The sequence below is a fragment of the Passer domesticus genome, chromosome 1, assembly GCF_036417665.1.
Source record: "Passer domesticus isolate bPasDom1 chromosome 1, bPasDom1.hap1, whole genome shotgun sequence".
Lineage (NCBI taxonomy): Eukaryota > Metazoa > Chordata > Aves > Passeriformes > Passeridae > Passer > Passer domesticus.
This window is the reverse complement of record NC_087474.1, coordinates 143942333-143966459: the sequence shown is the minus strand read 5'-3', so window position 1 is coordinate 143966459 and position 24127 is coordinate 143942333. Positions and strand designations below refer to the sequence as shown.

General features: G+C 38.9%; 1 protein-coding gene across 3 annotated transcripts; it reads right to left on the bottom strand.

The window, feature by feature from the left end:
• Positions 1 to 422: 422 nt before the first annotated feature.
• EBAG9 (estrogen receptor binding site associated antigen 9) lies at positions 423 to 18851 on the bottom strand. Of its 3 annotated transcripts, none has more exons than XM_064394850.1 (8): positions 18688 to 18826; positions 12776 to 12951; positions 11751 to 11848; positions 8319 to 8443; positions 7938 to 8096; positions 5937 to 6044; positions 4829 to 4920; positions 423 to 952 (listed from the first exon to the last, which is right to left on the bottom strand). In XM_064394850.1, the coding sequence occupies exons 4-8, from the start codon at positions 8436 to 8438 to the stop codon at positions 832 to 834; spliced, it is 600 nt and encodes a 199-aa protein (XP_064250920.1). In that variant the 5' UTR covers positions 8439 to 8443; positions 11751 to 11848; positions 12776 to 12951; positions 18688 to 18826; the 3' UTR covers positions 423 to 831. The 3 variants fall into 3 exon arrangements, with proteins under 3 accessions (XP_064250920.1, XP_064250914.1, XP_064250913.1); XM_064394844.1 differs by having other exon boundaries at positions 8319 to 8397; XM_064394843.1 differs by lacking the exon at positions 12776 to 12951 and having other exon boundaries at positions 8319 to 8397; positions 18688 to 18851.
• Positions 18852 to 24127: the final 5276 nt, after the last annotated feature.

The window sequence follows — 24127 nt, the reverse complement described above, 5'->3', positions numbered from 1 at the left end:
TCTCAGTTATGCTAACTATGCAACGACTGTAAGGTGTGAGAATTCCTATCTGTAGGAAGTATAAGAATTTCTGCTAGAAATACAGATTTACCAATACAAATAAATTACTAAAATGCTCCCTTACATTCACATCAACCCTTCGTAGGCTGCACCACTCCTGTGTAGTGATGCCACTGCTGGTAGTCAATGCAGTGTCAAGTGTAAATGGGAGCACAGGAAGCTGCAAGTGACAAAGTGACAAGAAATCCACTTTCAGTATTCAGCTGCATAACCCACCAGGAGCACATTTTTAGTTGCAGGTCATCCATAGTAAGTTATTTTCTTCTACACAGTATGATGTCCCATGGAGAACATTCAAGTGTTTACAAATACTTTCATAAAAGAGCAAAAGCAGACTTTTTTATCAGGCAGGAAACAAAAGGTTCTTTAAAACTGTTTAATTACATGTTTCAGGTAAGCACAGACAATACAGGTAGATTTCCCACCACGCAATATTTACATTCTTTTCTCTAGGCTTGAGCTGTTCATTTAGAGTGTTTTTCGATCAACATCCTTGTCAATCACTTGCTGCAAAGAAGGGTGCTGGAAAAGAACTATTGCAAGAAACATTCCATCAAGGCATGATTTTCTGTGGGGCTTTTCTTCTTTAAGAACTACATACTAGTAGTTCAAGATATTTTGGGAAAATTCTGGCTTCCAAGATGACCTGAAGAAAGCACTGAAACCAAGCAGTGTGTTGAAGTCCTATAAATAGTTAAATCAATACCAATATGTATCTTGTGGACCTGAAATTCTCTTTTCACTGGCACTCCCATTGCTGTGTGGCTTCTGTTAGGACAGTTTTACACCAATTTTGTTTTGTTCCTTTTTCATTAGCCTTTGTGCCTCTTTCTCCATTTTCTTTCGCTGTTGTTCTGCTGCTCTTTTTTCCCTTTCTGCTATCTTCTGTTGTCTGTAATTAAAGAAAACATGAATTGCTAAATAACACACACTCAATTTTCAGCATGGTCATACCTGAAGTTCCTGTCAATACACAGGTTAATACAACTGATAAAAACAGAGCAGTCTATTGCCATTAGGATCAGAACAGTCCTTATTTTACTGTGCTGGAGTCCTTTTTTCAGATTAATCTAGAATTGTAGAATATTCTGAGTTGGAACCCACAAGGATCATCGAAGTCCAACTCCTGGCCTACACAGGACCATCCCCACGAATCACACCATATACCTGAGAGCATTCTTCAAACAATGCTGGCAGGCTTGGTGCTGTGACCACTTCCCTGACAAGCCTGTTCCAGTGATCACACTCCAGGTGAAGAACTTTCTCATAATATCCAACTCAATCCAATTTAGTCTTAGGTAGTAATATTTGTTCAATTATTCAGCAATTTAAAAGCCACTAGCTTCTCAAAGATTCAGAGTAATGAATCAGTGAGAGTACAGGACAGTTGTAAGGCCTAGACCAAAAACTAAAAATCTAATACTTTCAGCAGCAGCAGCAGCTCAAAAGTTTTGAGTTTTTGCTGCTTTAGGGATTTTTTTGAGATTGTCACCCATTACTGTACATTCAACCTGACAGCTGACAGAGCAGTCAGTCTAGCAATATGCAGAGTAATAATATTTGCCACATTACAGTGGCAGATTTTTGTATTTCCCACATATCTGAACTCATGCAGAAGGGAAGAAGCACTATGCTTCTTCACTAGCCAATATACAGAGACAGAAAAGTTCCAAAAAGCCACATAGTGTTAATGCTGCTGTTCACGTGCAGTTCTGAAGGGTGGGATCATGGCAGCTCCTGTTCCTTTTCCCAGGATGACTTGCAGGACATGGAGCTCCTGCACACAGCAGTGGTTCCACGCCCTCTACAGTCTGGGAACCTGCACTCAGTTCTGCCCAGAGAGAGACCTTCACCTCGCCTCAGACACAGCAACTGGCCAACAAAAATACAAACAACTAACTGTTACAAACTAAAAATGTGTGAGCTTAACTTCTTCCACTGGGAAAAAAACTTTGTTGGCAATATAAAGTCTGAAGTTGTAGATGGGTATCTAAAATTTGCAGAAGAAACTAAGTTCCAACTAACTCAAGTTAACTGAAAATGCAGTTTGTCATCCACTACACCAATTCACCACTGACTGGAATATTTCAGGGTATTCCAGCTTAGAACCTGTGGAAAATGGGGAAAAAAGAGACTACAGAACTTCTCAGGCTCTGACAGCCTACTCTTCAGCACTTTCTTCATGCCTTAATTCCAGGGAGCATTTGACTTACTATATGTGCTCATTTCAGCTGTTATGCTTATACATAAACTCACCAGAGAGGCCACAGGATAGAGTCGTCACTGCTAATTAGCAGGACACGGCCCACTTCTGCATAACTGATCAGTACTCCATTACTACACAAAAATTATTCTGGTCTTACTGAGCACCCACAGATACCAGACACAGCAGGCCAAGGGACACCCTTACTTTTTCTGCACAGTCATTTCATTCTCAAAAAGCACCACTGGAGTATAGTCAGCATTAACACTCTGGAACATTAGGGGGACTCTGTCCACTATTTGGCAGTCTGAAATATTATACAAGTGTTACACTGACACATTAAGTCACCAGAGTGGCCACAGGATCTTCAAATGATTTTGCAGACGAAAATGCAAACTTCTGTCATTAAGAGACTCTGTACACTTCCTTACTACACTCAGTTGAAAACAAAGTCAGACCTGACCAGCCTTAACTACACTTAAGTTTTATCTTAAATGTCAGATGTTAAAGACACCAGTGATGTCTACTGCACGAGAAACTAAACCCAGTCGGGATCTTTTTTATCAGTCTTGATAAAAATCAGCCAAGACTTGACTCATTTACAGATAAACGTTGTTATTTCTGTGTCATGAATAAAACAAAGGTTTTACTTCACCCAGCTGGGATACAGCTTACATAATGACCAGCTGTATAGAGGTAGCCAGCCATAGCTGGACAAGTGGTAAGCCATGGACATCTGGAGTTCTAATCATGTTTTATCTGCTGGAAGTATTTAGACACATGTCCCTTCTACAACAACTGCAGTTCAATATTTTTTAGTGAGGCCAAAAAGAAATCCCATGAGAAGTAACCATTTGAGTTGAACCCTTTCAACAGTAAAGATGGTAGGCTGAAATCTTTAGGATAGGTTCAACCAAATATCAATTTGAAAAATTAAAGCTTTTGGGAAACCCCACTGCTATCACCATGTAAAAGATCACTCTTCCTAAGTATTCTAGAGCGTGAACCTGACAGCTGGCACACAATATAACTCTGCCCATCCTCGAAATACTCACTGCACAAATTTTACAATCCAAAAATAAACTGGAATATACATACACCAGGTGATTTTTTAATAGCTAATTCATGTATGACAAACCCCTGCTTCAGAAAGTCTGAGTACTACTTTTGATAGTCCTAAGACCATCTGTAATGGAATGTGGCAAGGGTTAAGTAAATACAATGCAGCCTCTGCAGTAGCAAAAGTAGCTGTTTCATTTCTCCATAAAAACAAACAAACAAACAAAAAAGAGTATTTTCACTGTCTTTCATTTAAGTCTCAGCAGACTGCACTCTAGCTATTAAAGATCTTACTGAGTCTATTGATATTCTTTACAGGAAAAAGTACTATCCGTGAAACAAAAACAGCCCAAAAGCACATCTTTCATATCACAAAGTTTGTACTTCAGTACAAAACCTGAAACAGTAATGAAGTTTAAAAAAAAAAAAAACAAAAAAAAAAGATAAACAAGGTATTGACCAGAATGTAGACATAGATACCAAATAAAGTTTACGAAAATATTTGCATTACAACCCTATTCTCACATGTTAAACTGCTGCAAAGCCAGACTGACAGAGATAATACATTGAATAAATTCTAATTATGATTAGCACATTGAATGAGCTGGTAACTTCCCTCGTCTTATTCCACAGATTGAAAATGTAAGTTTCTCAAAACATTAAAATAAATACTTGTTTAGATTCCTCTTTCCTTTTCCCCACAATACCTATTTTCCTTAGAATGATTTTTGACTATATCATGTCTTTATTTCTTATATTATCACTAGTGGACCACAGAAACCATGTACTTGTGATTAAGTGAGTAGAATTACAACAGCCTAGGAAGCTAAAGCTATCTGAGGCTGGCTACCTGATGATGTAGCAAGCAATAAAGTTTGATACAACTGTAAGTCACTACCAGTTCAAATCATTGCGTATGATAAACTTAATTTGCATCTCTTTACCCTCCGTACCCCTTAAAGGAAAGGAAAAAAGAACACAAACTGAACGGCTGAAGTATTCACACTAACTTTGTGCAAGACTTTGATTTTACATTCAGCCTTATCAGCTAGTTTCGTTAAGTTAGAAAAGCCTAGCTCCTACAGGGACTCCAAGAGCATACTTATCACTTCACCTTCTATCCTGAACTATTTTTACCTTAAGCACATGGTTGTGATACTTTATATTAAGGACATTAAGTGGTATTTTACCTAATCAAATAACGTGATCTGAACATAATAAATTCATGGGATTGGTGGGGCGTCGTTTTTTTAGCACCTGTGTGCGTGTGTGTTAATGTGGTGTTCCAGTGATTTTCAGATTTCCTCTACTACCTCATTTATTAAATTAATTAGATCCAAAATGTCTTCTGGTTAGTACCAGTTACACAGAGATTAGATGCATAAAAATAATTTGTCTTAAGAGATGTTTAAGAATTCTTGGCACTTATCAAAAATGTGTCAAATAAACAAATGTGATTTTTTTATATGTAAAACCTTTACATAGTGTTATATTAACTTCAGTTACCTAAGAACTTCTTCTGCCTGCCAAGCAGCATCTTCCTCTTCTTCCCAGGCATTTGTATTTTCTTGCCAAGTATCCAGGTCTCCTAGTTCAGGCTGAAACAAAGGAAAAGTTCTTAACACATGGAAAAATTAGATAAAACACTGGTGTGTGACTGCCAGAGTGGCTCCTGGATGACAGCAAAGTTTCCTTAACACTTATTTTTAACCTTAATGTTTCAGACTTACAGAAATATTTGAGGTATGGCAGTGCTTCTCATCTTATTGTCCATGCTTTTTTTTCTGCTATAATACTGAGTTTTTTCAGTCGTCAAATGGTTTTTTGGACAAAGACAGGAAGGAAGTAATGGAGTGCATTTTTAGCAAGAGGAAGACAGATTGAGCAGATTATATGAGTAGAAAGTGTAAAAGATTTCTGGCAGTTGCATGGACAAACCAACACGTACATCCACATGTTTTTATGTCCAGTATCAGTTGAGTAACACTTTTACTCACTAAAAGTCCTTTCCTGAACTGTTTTCATAAAGGACAGTGCAAGGAGGTGGTATGACCATTCTGTACTGCTTCCTGCCTGTACCCTTTTGTGCACAATGTTTATCAAAAGAGAAACACTGTTAAAAAAGGCAAAGGGCAAGGGAGGGAGAGCATCTCCTGCTAACTGGCCAGGCTGTTAGGCAACCAGACAATTTTTTCAAAGGCTAAAGAGCAAAAATTAGGAGACTGCTACATTACAATCCCTACATAAAAAGGAAGGCAGAAGCAGAAGGTTAAAAATGGGTCCAAAACAATAAAGCAAAGGTAACTTAGAGGCTCTCAAAAAAGCCTTCTACTTTTTTTAGTAACTTACTGTGTAAAATGCAAAACTTACAGTTCATTGCTTTACCTGATTTGCAGGCCTGTAAATATATGGAAGCTTCTTACCTTTTTATCACTGATCTGTCAAGTTTCTCAGCAGAACATATTGGCTACTTCATTCTTCACTCAATTTTAAAACAATTTACATCCCCAACTACTCCCCACATTACTCCCCACAATGCACACCTTAGGCAGACTATTCCTTCCCTTAGAGAATATCATTTAACTGGCAAGATCAATACTTAAAGCATACTTACAGATTGGTGAATAAAAGGAATATCTTGTGTGGCTGCTAATCTGCTAGAGAATCCTGTATTTCCCTCTGGAATCCCAAAATTTAAAGGCTCTCGTTTTTTAATAACTATCTGAAAATATTCAAAAAAAGAAACAAAAAAGTGGTAGATTAAAGTACTGCAGAGACTCCTTGGTGATCATATAATTCTGTGCCTGTGAAGGTTGAGCTACACAACACCTCACTGTGTCTCAAACCTGGCCAGGTTCTTCAAGCTGCACAGCCAAATGAACTTGTAAGTGAAAGAAAGACAAATGCAACAGACAAGGACTCCGCCTCCCCCAACTAGCTTTTTCTTTTGTCACATAGAAATCTGTGACTGTATCAAGACAGAGAATGGGCACAAAGAGTCATAGATCAAACAGTCACATCTCCCAGTACTCATAAAAGCTACCAATTATGTAATATACTGCTTGGAGAAACCCTGCTTCTGTGACAGGTCACTTTAAGGTACTACTTTTGTGGACAGTGCTGTCTGAACAATTGTACTGCACTGTAATGTCAGCTCTCTCAATTATTCCAATATCTGTGCAGTTTCAACAGCTGCAAATTCTCTGTCAACATTAACTAGTAAAGCTCTTTACTGGTTTGGCTGAAAAGCAGTGCTTTCCCCAAAACAGTTGCCAAGATCACTTGTCTTGACCTCAAGTCACACACTTTGTTTAGCCTACTTCGAGCCTCTTCTGCTTCCCAACAAGGCAGATCCACAGTTCCACTGCCTGTACACTTGTACCAATCCAAGACAGGAAACAGGACTAGACAACCTCATTGAGCAATAACAGACTGTTATGTGACTGAGGTTCTATTTTCAAATAGATCAGTATAAATGAGTGACAACATGAGTAGACTGTACATCAAATCTCAGGGTTTATGTTGAGACATTCAGTGAAAAAAACCACAAATTCATATTGAGTGGTGTTAATTTGGCCCAGTTAAGAGGGGTGTTCTTTACAGTGCCTGCAGTCATCCCTAGAGATATATTTAATATAAACCCAGTGTTTAGCATGGACTCTTCCCCAGTTTTGTTCTGAATCTGAAGCTCACTCTATGAGGCAAAAAAATGTCAGTAGATATAAAGAAGAAATCTACCTCTCCCTAGCCCTCTTCTACTCATCATATTTTGGGAGATCAAAATCCTTAGAAGAATTTAGTCCATAGGATACTGCAGATCCTGAATGTACAGAAAGCTGACACCAGTATCACCTCCAGTTCACAGGATGACAGGAAGATTCAGGTTGGAAGAGCCTCAGGAGGTTTGTAATCCAATCTCCTCCTCAAACCACTGTCACTCTAGGCTGATGAAAGTACTTAGGTCTTATACACATGGGGCTTAAAAACTTTCAGAGATGGAGGCTGCACAACTTCTCTGGTAACCTGTTCCAGTACTTGTGAGGTTTTTCCAATTGACTCAAAGACCTGCAAGGACCCAGCTAAAAGATTTGCAAATAGAAACAAAACCTGCAATCACCAGATTTTAATCAGTATTTATTTACAACCTTGATGCTCCTGTAGAGATGCCCTCCTGTCTTGTCTCCACAGTAAAAATGGATATTTGAAGAACAAGCTATTTCGAAATATTAGCTCCCTAATTCCAGCCTCCCCAATATAAGTTGGTGAAACAATTAACCATTGTTTTCTGAAACAGCAGGGCTGCTCCCTCAGACTTCAACGGAGCAAGACATTGAATGTCTTTGTTTAAATGACTAGAGGATTCTCACATTATACTTCCCAGAACTTTTAGAGTATGAAACTATTCATAAGTTTCCAATAACATGAAGACTAAATATGTAAACATGTGATAGCACCACAATTGTTAAGATCTCAAAGGTCTTCATATTAAACATGATAACTACATACCATCTATTCTCATTTACCAATAGCACCTTCTGTAAGTTGCCAATTTACTTGCTTTTATTTTAAAGCAAGGAAAACCCCCCATAAGTACAGTTGAAAATGTAATACTTACTTTTTGAGTCTTTCTTATAGTTGGTGCCATATCTTTGAAATAATCAGGTTCCATTTGTTCCAAAGAATTTTGCTGAGCAGCCACATTACCATTGCCACCTTCAATCTTCACACTTGTAGGTGCATCTTCATCCCATGAAGACCAGTCTTCTACTTCAGGCTGAATATAAGAATATGGTACAAATTAATATTATCTGCAGGTAAAAACTTGTCTTTTTTTATCTTGCTAAGATCTATACTTAATACTGTGTCACATATTATTATATCTTTCACATATATCACATTATATTACATATTTCTTGCATATATACCAATTCAATATTGTAGGACTTCTATAATCACCCTGTTAAGGGATTAAGTCACCTACCACTTTAACAATTACCTGCTTAGGAACAGATGAATAATCCACTGTGGTTGGCAAAGTTATTTGGTCTCCACTTAACTTTCGCCCTCTTCCAGACCTGAAAAAAAAATGCAGGATTCCTCCAAGCTCTGAAAACATGAGCACTAAGTTTAAAAAAAACAAAAAAGGAAGTCTGAGAACAGCACTACTGAAAACAGTCATGGCTAAAACATTTAGTGCTTCAATTACCTTTGTAATAACTACTGCCACTAAAAGTCCGCTAAGCAAAGGAATTTCATCATGAATTGAAAGTTGGGTTCACAAGAATATCAAAGTGCAATTTACTTTTCTAATTGCAGTGAAATAGAGGAGAAATACTTCTAAGAAATATTAAAATGGACTAACTCATCTGCATAATTCAGTCACAATTTTTAGATTGCCAGTGCTCATGAAACAAGCACCAGCAATGTATATTTGCCAAAGTACCATTTCTACTGTAAAATGGGAATTTTTTCTATTTGTCTTAAATTTTAAGCTGTGTCTAACAAATAGCCTTCTGAGCTGCTTGATTTGAAAGCCCCTCTGAAGCTCTTTTCTCTTCAGTCTAAACAGAGGCAATATAAGATTATGCAAGTTAATAGCTTTAATTCAATTCATGCTTCTATTTAAAGAATGTTTCAATGCATTTCAGTAACCATATAAAATAATTTTAATTGAAAACAACACTAATGCATTGCAAATAAACCACCTAGATATCTACTTCATGGCATTCAAAGGTCAGAATAATTAGAATATTCTTAGCTGACATTCACTGTATTTTAACACCTTACAACACAACAGAAAGCAATTCAGACTCACATTTATGTTTTCCACAAAGAATGTAAGCTTCTACAGCAAAGTAGTCATGTAACTGACATGCAGCTTGGAAAATTTAATGGTTTTTTCTTACTAGAATGAGAATAAACTAGGAAAATTGAATTTCTAGTTTCTGTCCATTAGTTTTAGTATTAGAGAACATACTACCAACTGACTAGGTGAATTGCTTGTAATATGACTTCTACTGTATGCTGGTGAGTGACTAGATATATTCTTTCTACTCTAGACCAACATTCCTCCTTAGACAAGGCCAGGTGCTATAATCAAATTTTCAAGTTTTATATAATTACTCCCTTTATAAACGGTTCCTTCTTGTTTGAAAGCAACAGATTTTATGGGTAAAGGAAGGTGAAAACACTGTTCCCTCAAACACATTAGAGATTCTGGCTGACAAGATTTACTTGACATCTCTAAAGGAAATCCAAGCTTGGAAACATTCTCCTTCAGACCTCTACAACATATGCAGCCTTAATACTATTGACATTTAATACTATTACAAGCCATCACTTCTGCACTGACTTTCTCTGTATGATCTATGAGACAAGCATGTGGCTTGTAACAAACATTAATCAAGTCAAAATGGTTACAGTAACAGGGCTGGAGGCAGGAGGAAAGAGCTTTTGTCACACAACATCAGAAAGAATATAATACACAGAGCAGCACCAATGAAGGCTACAGATCTCCACTTCCTCTAGGAAGGGAACAAGACACTTACAGGAACAGCTGCTCCACAGCCACCATTAGATACTGATCACTGCTCTGAATGCCAAATGCCTCAAGAATTATTGGATTTGTTTCTCCTTACTAATAAGCAGCATTCAGATTTCTCAGTTGAGAGATAATTAGAGATTTTAAATGGAAGGAAGTTTCATCTCTTCTTATACTTACACATTTTATTTCCTGACAACTGGATTCAGGCAGTCTGTTGTTTATCAAGAGATTTAACTAAAGAAAGGACTAGTACTATATGTAAGCTCTATGCTGCCTAGAAAGTTGCACAATCTCTACAGGCACTTGTTTAAATGAAAACCTAATGTAAACTATGTAATCTAAGTAAGTACTAGCTCATGTCCACTGAATTAAAATGTACGTTTAATTAAATCACATTTGCTGACAATTAGGCATAGTTATATGGAGGGGTGCCTTATAGGAAAACAAAATTTATCAAACTACACTTTGCAGATGACAGTGAACAGAAGAAACATCTGTAGTTAGTGGTCTGAATTAATGTGATCCAGTGACTTGCTTATGTGAAAGACTTAATTTTCATTTCTTCAACTAATTGTTATTAAGCAAGTAAAGGGTTTTCTACTTTATGTACTCTGAAGCAGTTTCTCAGCTGCTCATTTCAAGATAATAGGTCATTCAGATGTTGGAAAAAAATAATGAAAATACTGTCACTACACTTAGAAAACAATTATCTGCTTATAAAAAATATCATTAGAGAAATGAAGGATTCACATAATACAGAAGTTATGATCAACTCAGTGTTTTGACTTCTTTCAGAACTTGAACAGCAAGTATTCTTAATTTAATTTGGAATTCAAATCACAGAACTAAGGCTGACATCTTATTGTATGCAGCATTAAAATGTATCTTTCTAAGGCTTCATTAGATCTATAAATGAATTTACCAACAAGTCAAGAGCTTCCTCTTATTCTTGGAATAATTAAAGGTGAAGAGGAAATAAACAGTTATTTTGTGTCTACCACATATTCTGTGTAAACTTTAATCCTCACTGGGACAGTAGTTGTCATCATACACAAAAAGAGAATACATTTCTCTAGATTGGTATTTGTTTCTGTAACCAACATGCTGCAAAAGTGGCAGAAAGCGCAGTAGCTCATGTGACAGCACAGCGCCAAGAATTGCCCCAGGTACTCTACTACTGTATTATTGAACTCTACTACTCTTGAGGGTTTTTAGATTGCTTCTAAGTAGTACACTGCAGCATTCATGAGTCTACAACTCAAAAGAACACCACATATGACTTGAAAGAGTGTAAAAAAGAAACCATTCTTCATCATTAAAAAAAAAGAAAAAAGCCGTTCCCTTGAACTTCAATCACTGTCTTCCAAACTTCTGAAAGAATCTTCAATTGGCAGAAAGAAGAATCTGAAGTTTCAGGCAACTGGTTTTTTGACAAACAGGATGAGAATTGCCTACATTTGTAATGACAGCCTACTGCCGGATGACAGAGTGGATGCTCCCATTAACTGAAACTCTTAAAACACAAAGTATCACTTGCTAGTTACTTTTCAAAATGTGCAGCACAGCTTTTCTTCACGTTTGACATGGAATAGTTTTAAAAGCTATTTTAAAACCTTGTCATAGCTGTTTACAAAACCTCATTCAGCTACCATACAACAAAATACACTCACAAATACACTACACAGACTTTTGGAACTCTGAATAAATAGCAAATTAAAGAATTCACTTGATTTAGTTTTCATCTGTGTTGATTGTTTTGCAATTAGTAAAATCAGAGCTTGTAGAAGTGGTGGCTGGGTGCTGGGAGAAGGGCAGAAGTGCAAGAACCTGCAATTGAAAAATCAAAAAAAAAAAAGGTAATCAAATTAAGTAAGACTTGTTTACCTGCATATTAACTTTTTAATGAAAGAAAGCACTGCTGCCAGGCAAGTACAGACTTTAAAGAGTCGAAACTGTGTTATGGCCATGGTAAGAAAACCTTCCTGCAAAAGAAAAAAGTTAGATGCAGAGGATTATACAACTTTATAAAGTACTTAAAGCCAATTGCCTTAGTTGCTACTAAGCTAGGAGCATTCCATGAAACTGTATTAACGCAAGGAAAGAGAGCAGGTACCTGGAACAAAGATGCTACCTGCCTACTGTCAGGATATTTCACTGATTTAATACATAATAATACATAATAATAATAATACATCTAATATATATGACCTTTAAAGAAACAGCACAAAATCACAGCTAGAGTCAAAGTTAAAGACACATTTAAAAGGGAACCATAATCAACCATCCGCAGTGCCTGTGCAGCTGATCTGTTTCAGACACTACCAGTGATACTGAACACTGGCAGTGCAAAACAGAACAATCATCAGAGAGAAGCTCTTGCTTGAGCATGTCATGCATATACAAATCATAGATTTAGTCATTAAGTGAAGTCCCAAAATTAGCTGTTTAAATTTACCTTCCATTTTGATGGAAATGTATGATGAGAACACTGCTTATTTTAGAACTAGTCTCACTGAAAAATCATCATCGAAGAAAGAGTGTTCATCCTGTGTGAACTACTGCACCAGCTAACCCACAGAGCTACTGATATTTCTGTGCCTGACTGGAGCATGAAAGCAAACACAGAAAAGAAAAAATTCATCTTTGGCTGAAGCCACTCCTGTTTGTAGCTATTTTTTCAGTGACAATTTAATCTAGAGAATTTACATTTATCATATCGCATCATTCCAACATACCACCTTGAATAGCTACAGACTGACTCAGAAAAATCTGCTGGAATTCAAGGATCCCTTTTCTCTTCTAGAGGTGAACATTTCAGAGTAAAGAATAAGAGGTTAGGCTTCACAGATAGCTTTGCATTATGAACATCTATACTTGTAACAACATTTTCTGCTGCAAGTTTAACATACCTTCTGGTGAGAAGAGAAGGCAGCCCTGTGACATTTTCCTCAGGCCATGAGTATTCCATGGAAGGACAGCTTGATTTCAAATATGCTATGGCATTTAAATCACTTTTTATATTCCAGGCTTTAAGTTAGGAAGAGTCAGGAAGGTGGATCATTAGGTAGGCTGCTCCAATACTGTCCTGAGGATTTTATTAAAAAGGTACACAATGGGATTTGTGAGCTTCATGGAGCGTAGATGTGTTTTTATTGGTGCTCATTTGCTAGATAATGTAACTACTATTAAACACTGTTGTAATACAGTACTGGAAATAATGCTTTACATGTAATTCAGGACAGGACTTTCTGCTACTGAAAAACCATCTAGGAGCTAATAAACAGGTCCTTTTACTACAAAATGGAAGGCTTAAGTTAGTAGTAACCGCCAAATTACAGACTGCACTACCGAGCTATAGCTCAGGAGAAGGGCTTCATAGGACACGTATCACCTCTACTTCAATATTTGTGTTATCGTATTTTATTTCATGGGAAACTTTATACAAGGTTGGATTGGCTCTTTATATATCAGAATTAGAAAGCAGTCAGCTGCCACAAAGAAGCAAGAACAGACATTGTCCGACATATTTAGCTTTTAGTTTAAAAGACTGGACCATTATTTCATATTATGCTCAAGCACTTCCCTACCTTTTAGAATGAGCAATGTTGACAATATCTAGATTACAGAAGAATGCATCAGTCAAGAATTTGAATGATTAGGAAATAATGGAAGTTAGTGAAAGAGTGAATAGTAATAAGATGGAAAGTTCTCTCTCCTAAAGGTAGAAAATATTGCTAACTAACACTGAATTGGTGAAAGAAAATGTTAATTTTAGGAAAGGCAGCTAGAAATTATCTGCTTGGGATGTGAGGCATGTGACCTGCTGAAAATATTATAAAGGTACATATTTCTGAAAGGAAGCCTCTTTAGAAGCTCACTCAACTCTACCAGAATTCACTCTTTTATCAGCTTGGGGGGCAGGAGGGAAGGAGCAGAACAGTACTGAATATTAGCAAGAGTAAAGCTATTTTCTCTCATTCAGGTTATGCTACACCGGACAGTATAGACAGACACTAAATTTTAAAAACTCCTAACTACTGACTGAGAAGGTTGTTTCAGGAAGCCACCAAAAACCTTTGCAGACTCAAATATTATTTATTCCTGAAGTCAAGGAACTAGGAAGATTACTAAGTGCAAAACTAAAACCAGAACAATGTTCAAATGTGTCAGTTACCAATATATATATTTATATGTGTACATATAAATGAGCCCAGTTTTCAACTCATCACCATTTTTTCATGCATCGAATTGTATACTCTATTGAGTTTTCAATATAAAGTTAAAACAATTTAAAAAAACATAATCCACAAGAACTCTGACTTGCAGAGTCAGTGTACTTGTGAAGTCCACAAGAACTAATCACCAAAAGTTAATCCATTTCCCAAGGTCATTCACATAAGAGTGACTATATTTCCAGTATCACCAGTATGCCCATTTGGCAGAGTTCAACAGCTATCAATATACCCATGACAATCAGATAACTTGCACCTCTCCACTTTCCATGTATCAGGCAAAGATTTCAGAGTTACTATGAGACACATGGCCAACAATGAGACATATGGCCAGTTAACATATTTGTGATAGAGCTGCATTTCATCTCAGCTGAGCTAGAACTATGCCGCTCAAAGGCTGGACTTGATGACCTTGGAGGTCTCTTCCAACCTTACTGACTCTGCGATTTAAGATAGTAAATACTGTTTTGCCCACCTCTTTTCTGAGCATTGATTGCAGTCTTCCCACTTAAGCTCCCTACAACATAAATGATCAGATGCACAACCAGAGTTTTGTCAACAATATGCTATCAGCCAGCCATAGTAGTGTTAGCAATCATTTACCTTTAAAAAGAACTTTCCTCAATGTACCTGCTTTTTATACTGCTATTTATGATATGAAGCAGTATATATGTATTCATTTAATTAATACTATTTTTTATAAATTAATTTAAAACAGCCTTGAAACAATTATTGTCTCAAGGTAAGGAGAAGTAAAGCACTTTCCCCTTTGTCTGAAACAGCACTTGAAACATGCGCATTTTGCTCTAAGAACAGCACCACCTGAAAAGTTAAAGGTTTGCTAAAAGTTTTGAGTTTCATTTGGTGCCTTTGGGGGTTGGGTTCTTTTGTGCTTGGGATTTTTTTTATGTTAATTAAATTTCTCAAGGTAAACCATTCTATATTCGGAAGTAGTTGTATAAATACAGATGTACACAGAATCCAAATTTTCCTCAGTTCACTGCAAACTTAATTCACATGATACCATTATACTAAACTTGTGAAGTGAAACAACCTTTTCATCTTTTTCCTGTCCATCTTTCTCAGACATTGGAAAGAAGTACAGCCATGTACCTTCTCTTTTTCCTGGGAAAAATACTGAACAGTGTAAAGATAAATGGCAGGCCACAACATTCATTCTTTTCTTAAGCCTTTCCTTGATAAACAATCCCTAGAGAAACCACAACTGTATCAGCAGTCAATTATAACACAGGATGACAGAAACATAATGCAAAGTTGTAGTACTACATCAAGAATCCTAAAACATTTCTTAACAGATAGAGGAAAATGTGAAATACTGGACTAAAATTCAGAAAATCTCGTAAGGGTTGTCTGCCAGCCTGACACATCCTTGTGTGTTTCACACCTCATGCCTCAGCTTTCCATTTATAAAACAGGATAGATTTCCTTCTCCCACTACTGGAATTGCATTGTTACATTTAGGAGACTTAGGGTCAAATGAACTTCCACTACAACAGATATAAACAAGCAAATAAATCAAGACATGAATCCTAATCAATTTAATACTCATGGTCAACTCAGCAATTCTGTAACAGACACCAAATTTAGCTGGAGTTTGACTTGTGCATCTCACACTGTGTTCCACTGGTAAAAAGTCACAACAGGTGTTCACATAGAATATGAGCCCAGAAATGACTAAAAGACAACAGCCACAAGATGTTATACAATTTAGAACCAAGTCAGAAGAATGAGGAAACTCAAACATTTTAGGGACCCATAAAGGAAACAGAATGAAGGGAGGCAAAGTTCAAAATTTTATTACTTTGCTTACAGCTTGCAACAGTGGCCTCATTAGAACTCCTGGTACCTCTGGCTTCACTGACCGTAGCCAGCATAGTCCAGCGTAGGTGGATTGGTTAATCAACTATGGTGCAATGAGCAAGATCCTCACTGTTTATCACTGTACAATAAGCACACTTGCACCTGGAGAAACACTTCCTCTTTCATATCTAACTGTACACACAAATACCACTTAAACAGGATTTCTACAGACAGAGTCAATTCTAAAATAAAGTCACTTTGGGGCACTAAAATTATTTTAGAAACTTGTTTCCTGCTAGTGAACTCATCTTTTACTGCCACATCAGCTTTCTTTCACATCAGCTCACTTGTAACTCTGGAATGTAAACACGAACACACCTTGGAATCTGATTTTAGCCCACATTAAACACAGCTAGATAAATAACCAGACAATGATGCTTAAAATAACTTGTCTGAAACTGAAAGGCTCCCCTCCAATTTACATACAGAGACACCAAAAATGTTTCACCCTCCTTAAGCAGAACAAGAAATTAATTTCCTTGTACTAAAGACTAACACGTCCTTGAGTGTTTACATTTGCCAGCACCAAAAATCCATACTGGTTCAGTAGTGCTTTTGTGTTGTCACTAGAACAGCTGACAATACCCTAGTAAATTTTCAGTGATAAGGATAGAATTTCTTAAAAGTGGATCCGGTATGAAGTTCTAGTAGAATGGCCTCATCAAAGATCAGAAGTAGGTTTATAGGGAGATGGAATTTTTTTAAGATTAGTAGATAGAGATAAAAAACCTGTTTTCAAGCACATTAACCCTCCTCCAAATCATGTATGTTACAAGATGTATGAAGACACTTTGAATTTTAAAAAAGACAACGTAATGATTCAAGAACAGCTTTCAATCAGGTACTGAAAGACAAAACCAGCACTTCCTGCATTTCAAAGACAGAGCCATGACCCTGGAGCCTACTGAGAGGTTCCACTGCCCTCCTCCTGGTTGATTTTTTGGTCTCTTGATTGGGAACACATGTGTGGTGGGAAAAATTCTTGTCTTGACCACTGAGTTTGATAAATAGATACATTAAGTGGCAGACTGAACCCTAAAGCCATGCTACTATGGCATTAGGGAGAGAAGCAGAATGAAAAGGGAAGATCAGGAGGCATCTCCTCTATCTAATTGTAGGTAAGTGATTGTGGGATGTTTGTAAAGGTACTGTAGTTTCAACACTGATGTTCCAACTATCAGTGCACACAGCTTAACTATGCAGTTCAAGTAGCTGGGACAGCTACAGTAGCTGGACAGCTCACTCACATTAATCACAGGCAGAGTAAAGTCATCCAAGGCACTCAAATCCAGAAAGAGATACTAATGAAAGCTGCAGAAGATACTGAAAGTCAAGACAGAATGTCTTTCTCTCTAAATAAAGGCAGCAAAAATTGGTGACTGCTGGCAATTCCTGAATTATTTCTAGACACTAAATACTCTGATATATAACATAGAGTTTCAACTCTTTCTCCCAGAGTCATAAAAATTCTGCAGTAATACCACCACATCTGACCCCTTCCTCTCCAAGAAACTGAACAGAGCTACAACCTCACTAATGTGAACTTCTGAAGCTTTCTGTCTTGAATTACAATAAATTCTACTCTTCAAGGCAATATTTGTTAAGATAGAAAGTTTACATCTACTGAATGATCAGTTATTCTTTGACAATTCCTTACCTATATGTCACTGTCTTGTGAAAAACAGCATTCAAAACACAGCTTGAAGTAATGCAATCTTGTGAGACCACACTGTAACTTCATTCACTTCATAACTTTGCAACAAGTCTCTTACATAATGCACTAATTCACATAACTCACTTCACAAAACTGAAGTTCTCAGACACAGAACCAGAGTTTGAGAGACCCCAGCTCTGTTCCACTCCTTATTTGCTATCCTGGACCTAAGTTTTCTGAAACTACATGGAATGCCAGAGACAACAAATTAAAATGCTCATTGTTACTACTACAAAATCTTCTTGCAATGCCTGTGTTGAGGAGAAGGAGCTATTAACAAACAATGACACTACAAGACGGCCTAAAGAAGGCTCTGCAGTGCACATGTGTCCTTCCACAGGGCTATAAAGCAGCAAGCTATACAATTTTTCCATTAGAGATGCAACTCAGGCACTTACACTATGAATTTATGACCAAAAAGCAGTGCCCTACCACTCTACTGACCAGCCGAGTCTTGACTATTATTAGAGACAGCACCGAAGCCAAATAGTAGCACTTAATTTTTCTGTGAGCTGTTAGAGATTCCAACGTATTTTAAAGCATGCTAAGAAATTTTCATTCTAGATATTATTAAATTTGCCCGTCAGAGTAAACATTAGGTAACCCCAACAATGCCGTCCCACCACGAGTTCTGAGAGGCCGTGCACACTCGCCCTTTCCCACAGGGTTCCCAAACGCTGCCTGTCCACTGGTCCGCCACATCATATTCCTCGCAACCCATGAGATTCCCCCCCACTTCGCCCGGGAAAAGGCCCCGACCTTTCGGGCAGAGGCTGCGGGCTTGGCGCTCCCGGCCCGGCCAAGCAGCCCCGGCGCTGGGCGAGGGCCGCGGGCCCGGAGCGCCCCGAGCACGGCGCAGAGCGGGGCGGCGGCGCTGCTGCGGGAGAGCCGCGCGGGCAGCCCTGCCCCGGGAGGGAAGGCGCCGAGACCGGGCCCCTGCCCGGCAAGGCGGAAGCGGCAGCCGGCGGCGTAGGAACAGACCCTTCCCGCTCACCTGCCCCGGGGGGGAGGCCTCGCCGGGAGTCGCGGGGCTCCAGGGGCCGAGGCGGCCGCTCCCGCAGCCTGCGGCCGCCCCTCATCCGGAGCCGGGCCCGCGCCGCTCCGCCGCCGCCTCGCACACCGCCATCTCGGCCCCGTCACCCGGGAGACACGCCCGCCCCTTCCGGCCGCACCGCCTCCCGTGCGCTCCGCTCCGTTCCGCCCGCCCGCCGCGCTCGGGGCCGTCCGAGAGCCCGGGGCTGGGGCACGGCCGTGCCGGGCTGCCCGCGGCCCGCCCCGGCAGCGACCCGCGACCTCCCCCGCCCGCCTTCCTCCCGCCCCCACAGTGGTCTGGGGCGTCTGAGCCGGCTCTTTGGCCTTCCGGGGAACCGCGAGAAGAAGGCTGGACTTCGACCGCGTCGGGTTGCTGCACACGTGGCAGTAAAGGTGTTCCTCTGTGGTCGGTAGGATGCTGGGCTGTAAATTTGGATGTTACTAAAAAACAAACATTGCTTGAAGTCGCTTCTGACAGGTGCTGCCCCAGTGTCCCAGTTTATTCACCAACTGCTTGTCCATTTTAATGGCTGGTTAAGTGATGTTAATGTTGAGGCATTCCAGAGCTGTGTGTAAACCTCCAGTTGTGTTACACTCTGTAGGTTGAGGTAAAAGGGATGTTTGTCTCTTTCTCCCATGGAAATTTAGTCAGTTTTAGAGCAGCACTAATACAGCACTCCTTTCAACTCAACTCCACTCAGTTCTTTTTGTGGTCTTTAAATATCTTCCAATAAAGACTTATTGTTCTGCCATGGGATTTACTCAGCTGCTGTGTTCCCTGTGTGTGTTGGGCAGTGAGGAGATGGATGAAGGATGATGGCTCTTGTGAGGAGGCACTGGTATCAGATAGGGTTCCTTCCATTCCATTTTTTCATGCCCTAACAGACACCATGACTGCATTTCCACAACTCTTCATCAGGAAACAGGCCCCAAAGGAACAAGGAGCCAAACGTGATATATCTGACCGTGGGGCAAGAACCCTGCCAGCCAGCACATGAGCACGGTGATCCGGGGATAGCTCTGAGTCCAGACTTCAGGCAGGTTTCTGGTGATGAGGCACAGCAAAGGACAAGCCAGTGAGTCTGCACTGCTCCAAGATCAGTAGAGAGCATAGCAAGTCAGGAGACGGTTGTGCCAAGCTTACGGGCAGCACTCCTATCATGCCGAGTTGGGGACTGACATCCTTATGTCCGCAGAACCCATCTTCAATAAGAGAAACACATATGCAATGCTTGTTTTAATGTTAAAACCATTTCAAAACCCTTTGTGTAGCAGAGGTATACCTTTCAGTATAACTTTTGTAATAAATAGGTGTGATTCGTGCTGATAAAATTGAAACAGTAATCAATATTGATACAGTAATTAATATTTGGAAATAATAAAACATTTAAAGTGTAATGCCAAGAAAGAAAGGGAGAGGAGGGGCTCCCCCCCTTCTCCTGCAGATGTTCAGAATAGGAAGAAGCAAGCGATAACTATTACTAAATTAGTTGGAAGAGAAAAAAATTTGGTTGGACATCCAAAAACATGTTAATTTTATGAGATTATTGCTTTGATACTAGAACATAATATTGGCTTATATTATATTAGCTTTGGCTCGCATTATACCAGCTTGGTGCTCATGTGTAATCCAAAAGGTGAATCAGAGGACATCAAGGAAGAGGAGAGGTTTTCATCAGGGATGACCCCCAAAGAGTTGTATGACCACCTAAAAAATAGTGGAGCATGCGTGGTAAAGGTGATAATGAGGGCAGAGATACAAGTGTGACGAATCGAAAATGGGAGGGGATGGTGATGACATAGGGTATAAAAAGGGGAATTTTGGGCTTGGCAAGCTTGTACATGAGGTGACGGGGGTCAAGCCCTGCCCATGCTACCCCATGCAGTTATTTTGCTTCTGAGCTATTATCAGAACCAAAATTATATCTTATTTTAACCAAATTATATTGTCACTATTTTGACTGTATTCAATTTTATATATTTTAAGCTACTTCATTAAAATTGCTGCTACAATTAATTTTGTTTGGTTTTATTTTATGATGGGATAATTGGGCAAATATAACATTTTCTACCTGAAGCAGAAACTCGAAGATAATCTTTGTCTGCATTCACACAGAAAAACAAAATTCCAAGCATGACACACTAGGAAAGGTCAAGTTACGAAGATAGCCAGTTAAATTTCTTTGGAAAACACATTCAGGTTTTGGCATTACAATATATATATATTCACTGGCGACTATGCCACAGTGAGAAGGAAGGATTTTAACATTTAATTTCGTTTCAGGAAAGGAAAGGAAAGGAAATTTGATTGACTATCAGGAAATGAAACAAAATCTTGCAAAACAAAAAAGAAAGATTTACACTCAGGAAAGGAGATATGATGAAATTAAATGCAATTGAAAAACAAAAAATTGAGAAATTTAGGGAATACAAGTGGCTCTCAGCCAGTCTCAAAGGCTCAGAATATAATATCCTGCACAAACAGAAGGCACAACTGGGGATACAAGCATCATAAAAACACACTAGCACAGGGGAAAAAAATCAATGAGGACAGAACACTGAGGGGAAGATATGAGAGACATGGCATGGATACTGAAAAGAAAAAAATCTTCGCTGAAGTAAAAAAACATCAAAAGGCGTGGGATGGCATGAACTGCAGGATATGGACAAAAGCTTGTCCAAATTGATCCCCACTGAAATCACAATATTTTGTTTAGTATGTCTAAGTCCTTGTTTCTGTTTCCAAGATTTCAATAGGCATCAGTTCTGACAAGCTTTTGTCCATGTCCCTACACTTCATGACATCCTATTCCATTTCACGGCTTACATTTTGGCGAAGACTTTTTTTCCCCTGGTATCCATGCCATGGCTCTCATATCTTCCCCTCAAAGTTGTGTCTTCCTCCTTGACCTTTTCCCCTGCTTCTGCAGCATCTGTGAGGTTACTTTTGGCATGTTCTGTTCCTTTGTACTGCACCTCATATAATCCCAGTCCGTTTTCTTGTAGTCACCAAATTTCCCAATTTTCTGCTTTTTTGGTTTTTTTTTCAGTCATAATGCATTTGATCCTCTCTCCTTTCCAGAGTTTTTACAAGTCTTTATTTTCTGGGTTGCAAGATTTTGCTTCCCGAAAGGAAATGAAATTTCCTTTTGGGAAGGGAAATGAAATCTTGCGAAATCATTTCAGTTGGGCAACCTCTGGTCCATGAGGACAAGGTGTGAGACACGTGGCATGGATACTGAGGAGAATAAAAAAAAACCAAACTCTATAGAAACGCAAAGCTATGAAAAGACGTGGGATGCCATGAACTGTAGGGGCATGGACCAAACCTTGCCAAAACTGATGCCCACTGAAATCCTGGAAACAGAAATCAAGGACTTACAACACTATGGAATGGAGACACAATCAAAGGAAATGCAATTGACAAACAAAGAAAACCCAGAAAATTGGAACATTTAGTAACTACAAGAAAATGCTCTGGAAGGAAATAAGGTGCAGTGCAAAGGATCCTAACATGCCAAAAAGAACCTCAGAGATGTTGCAAAAGCAGGGGAAAAATCAAGGAGGAAGACACAACATTGAGGGGAAGATTTGTGAGCCATGGCATGGATACTGGAAAAAAAAAAAGGGAAATTTCCTGACTACAAGAAAATGCACCAGGATTAGATGAGGTGCAGTGCAAAGGGCCAAAACATGCCAAAACTAACCTCAAAGATGTTGCAAAAGCAGGACAAAAAAAATCAGGGAGGAAGGCAGAACTTTGAGGGGAAGATATCAGTGACATGGCATGGATAGAGAAGAAGAAAAAAAAATTAATCGCCAAAGTCAAAGACACCAAAAGGCATGGGATGCAGGGAACTGCAGGGACATGGATCAAAGGTTGCCCACTTGATTCCTATTGAAATTGCAAAATGTCGTTTCCCTTCTCGAAATGAAATTTCATTTCGAGAAGGGAAACGATATCTTGCGACCCTGAAAAGAAAGACTTAAAAATGCTCTGGAAAGGATATATGATCAAATGAAATGCTCCTGAAAAAAAGCCAAATATCATGAAAATTCGGAAATTTAGTGACTACTAGAAAATGGTCGGGGATGAAATGAGGTGCAGTGCAAGGCAGCAAAACATGCCAAAACTAACCTCAGAGATGTTGCAAAAGCAGGGGGAAAAATCAAGGTGGAAGACACAACTATCAGGGGAAGATATGAGAGACATGGATACTGATAACAAAACAAAAAAAAATTGGGAAATTTAGTAACTGCAAGAAAATGGACCAGGATTACATGAGGTGCAGTGCAAAGAGACAAAACATGCCAAAACTAACCTCACAGATGTTGCAAAAGCAGGAGAGAAAATCAAGGAGGAAGACAGAACTTTGAGGGGTGGATAGGAGGGACAAGGCATGGATACCGGAAAAAAAATTAAAATTAATCACCAAAGTCTAAGCCATCAAAAGGCAAGGCATGCCAGGAAGTGCAGAGACATGGACCAAAGGTTGCCCACTTGATTCCCATTGAAATCACAAGAAATTTCCTTTTGGTAAGGAAATGAAATCTTGTGAAATCAACGGGGATCAAGTGGGAAATCTTTGGAACAAGTCCCAGCACTTGACAGCACTTGACAGTCTTTTGATGGCTTTGAAATTGGCAAAGATTTTATTTTTTTTTTCTAGCATCCATGCCATGACTCTCATATCTTCCCCAGTAAGTTGTTTCTTCCTCCTCGACATTTTCCCCTGCCTTTGCAGCATCTGTGAGCTTAGTTTTGGCATCTTTTGGTCCTTTACACTGCACATCATGTAATCCTGGTCTATTTTCTTGTAGTCACTAAATTTGCAATTTTTTGTTTTTTCAGCAACCATGCCATGGCTTACATATTTTTCCCTCCAAGTTGTGTCTTCTTCCTCGACTTTTTGCCCTGCTTTTGCAGCATCTGTGAGCTTAGTTTTGGCATTTTTTGGTCCTTTGCACTGCACCTCATATATCCTTGGTCTATTTTCTTATAGTCACTAAATGATATGAGAGACATGGCATGCATACTGAAAACAATAAAAGAAAAATTTGGGAAACTTAGTGATTTCTATAAAATGGACCAGGATTAGATGAGGTGTCGTGCAAAGAGACAAAACCTGCCAAAACTAATCTCAGAAATGTTGCAAAAGCAGGTGAAAAAATCTTTTTGATCTTTTTTTCAACAAAGGAAGAACAGTCCCCTTCTGACTATTGACTATTTCATTAAATTCCTCCTGCAAAATATGCATCAACAGATACTTTGAAATGTAAGCTGAACAACTCAAATATTAGCAAATTCACCCAGGGTTTGGGCAGAAACTTAGCTCAGAATGAAATGTGCATGAAAATGTTAACAGATTAGCTAGAGACAGCATTTTTCAATCCAAGTTACA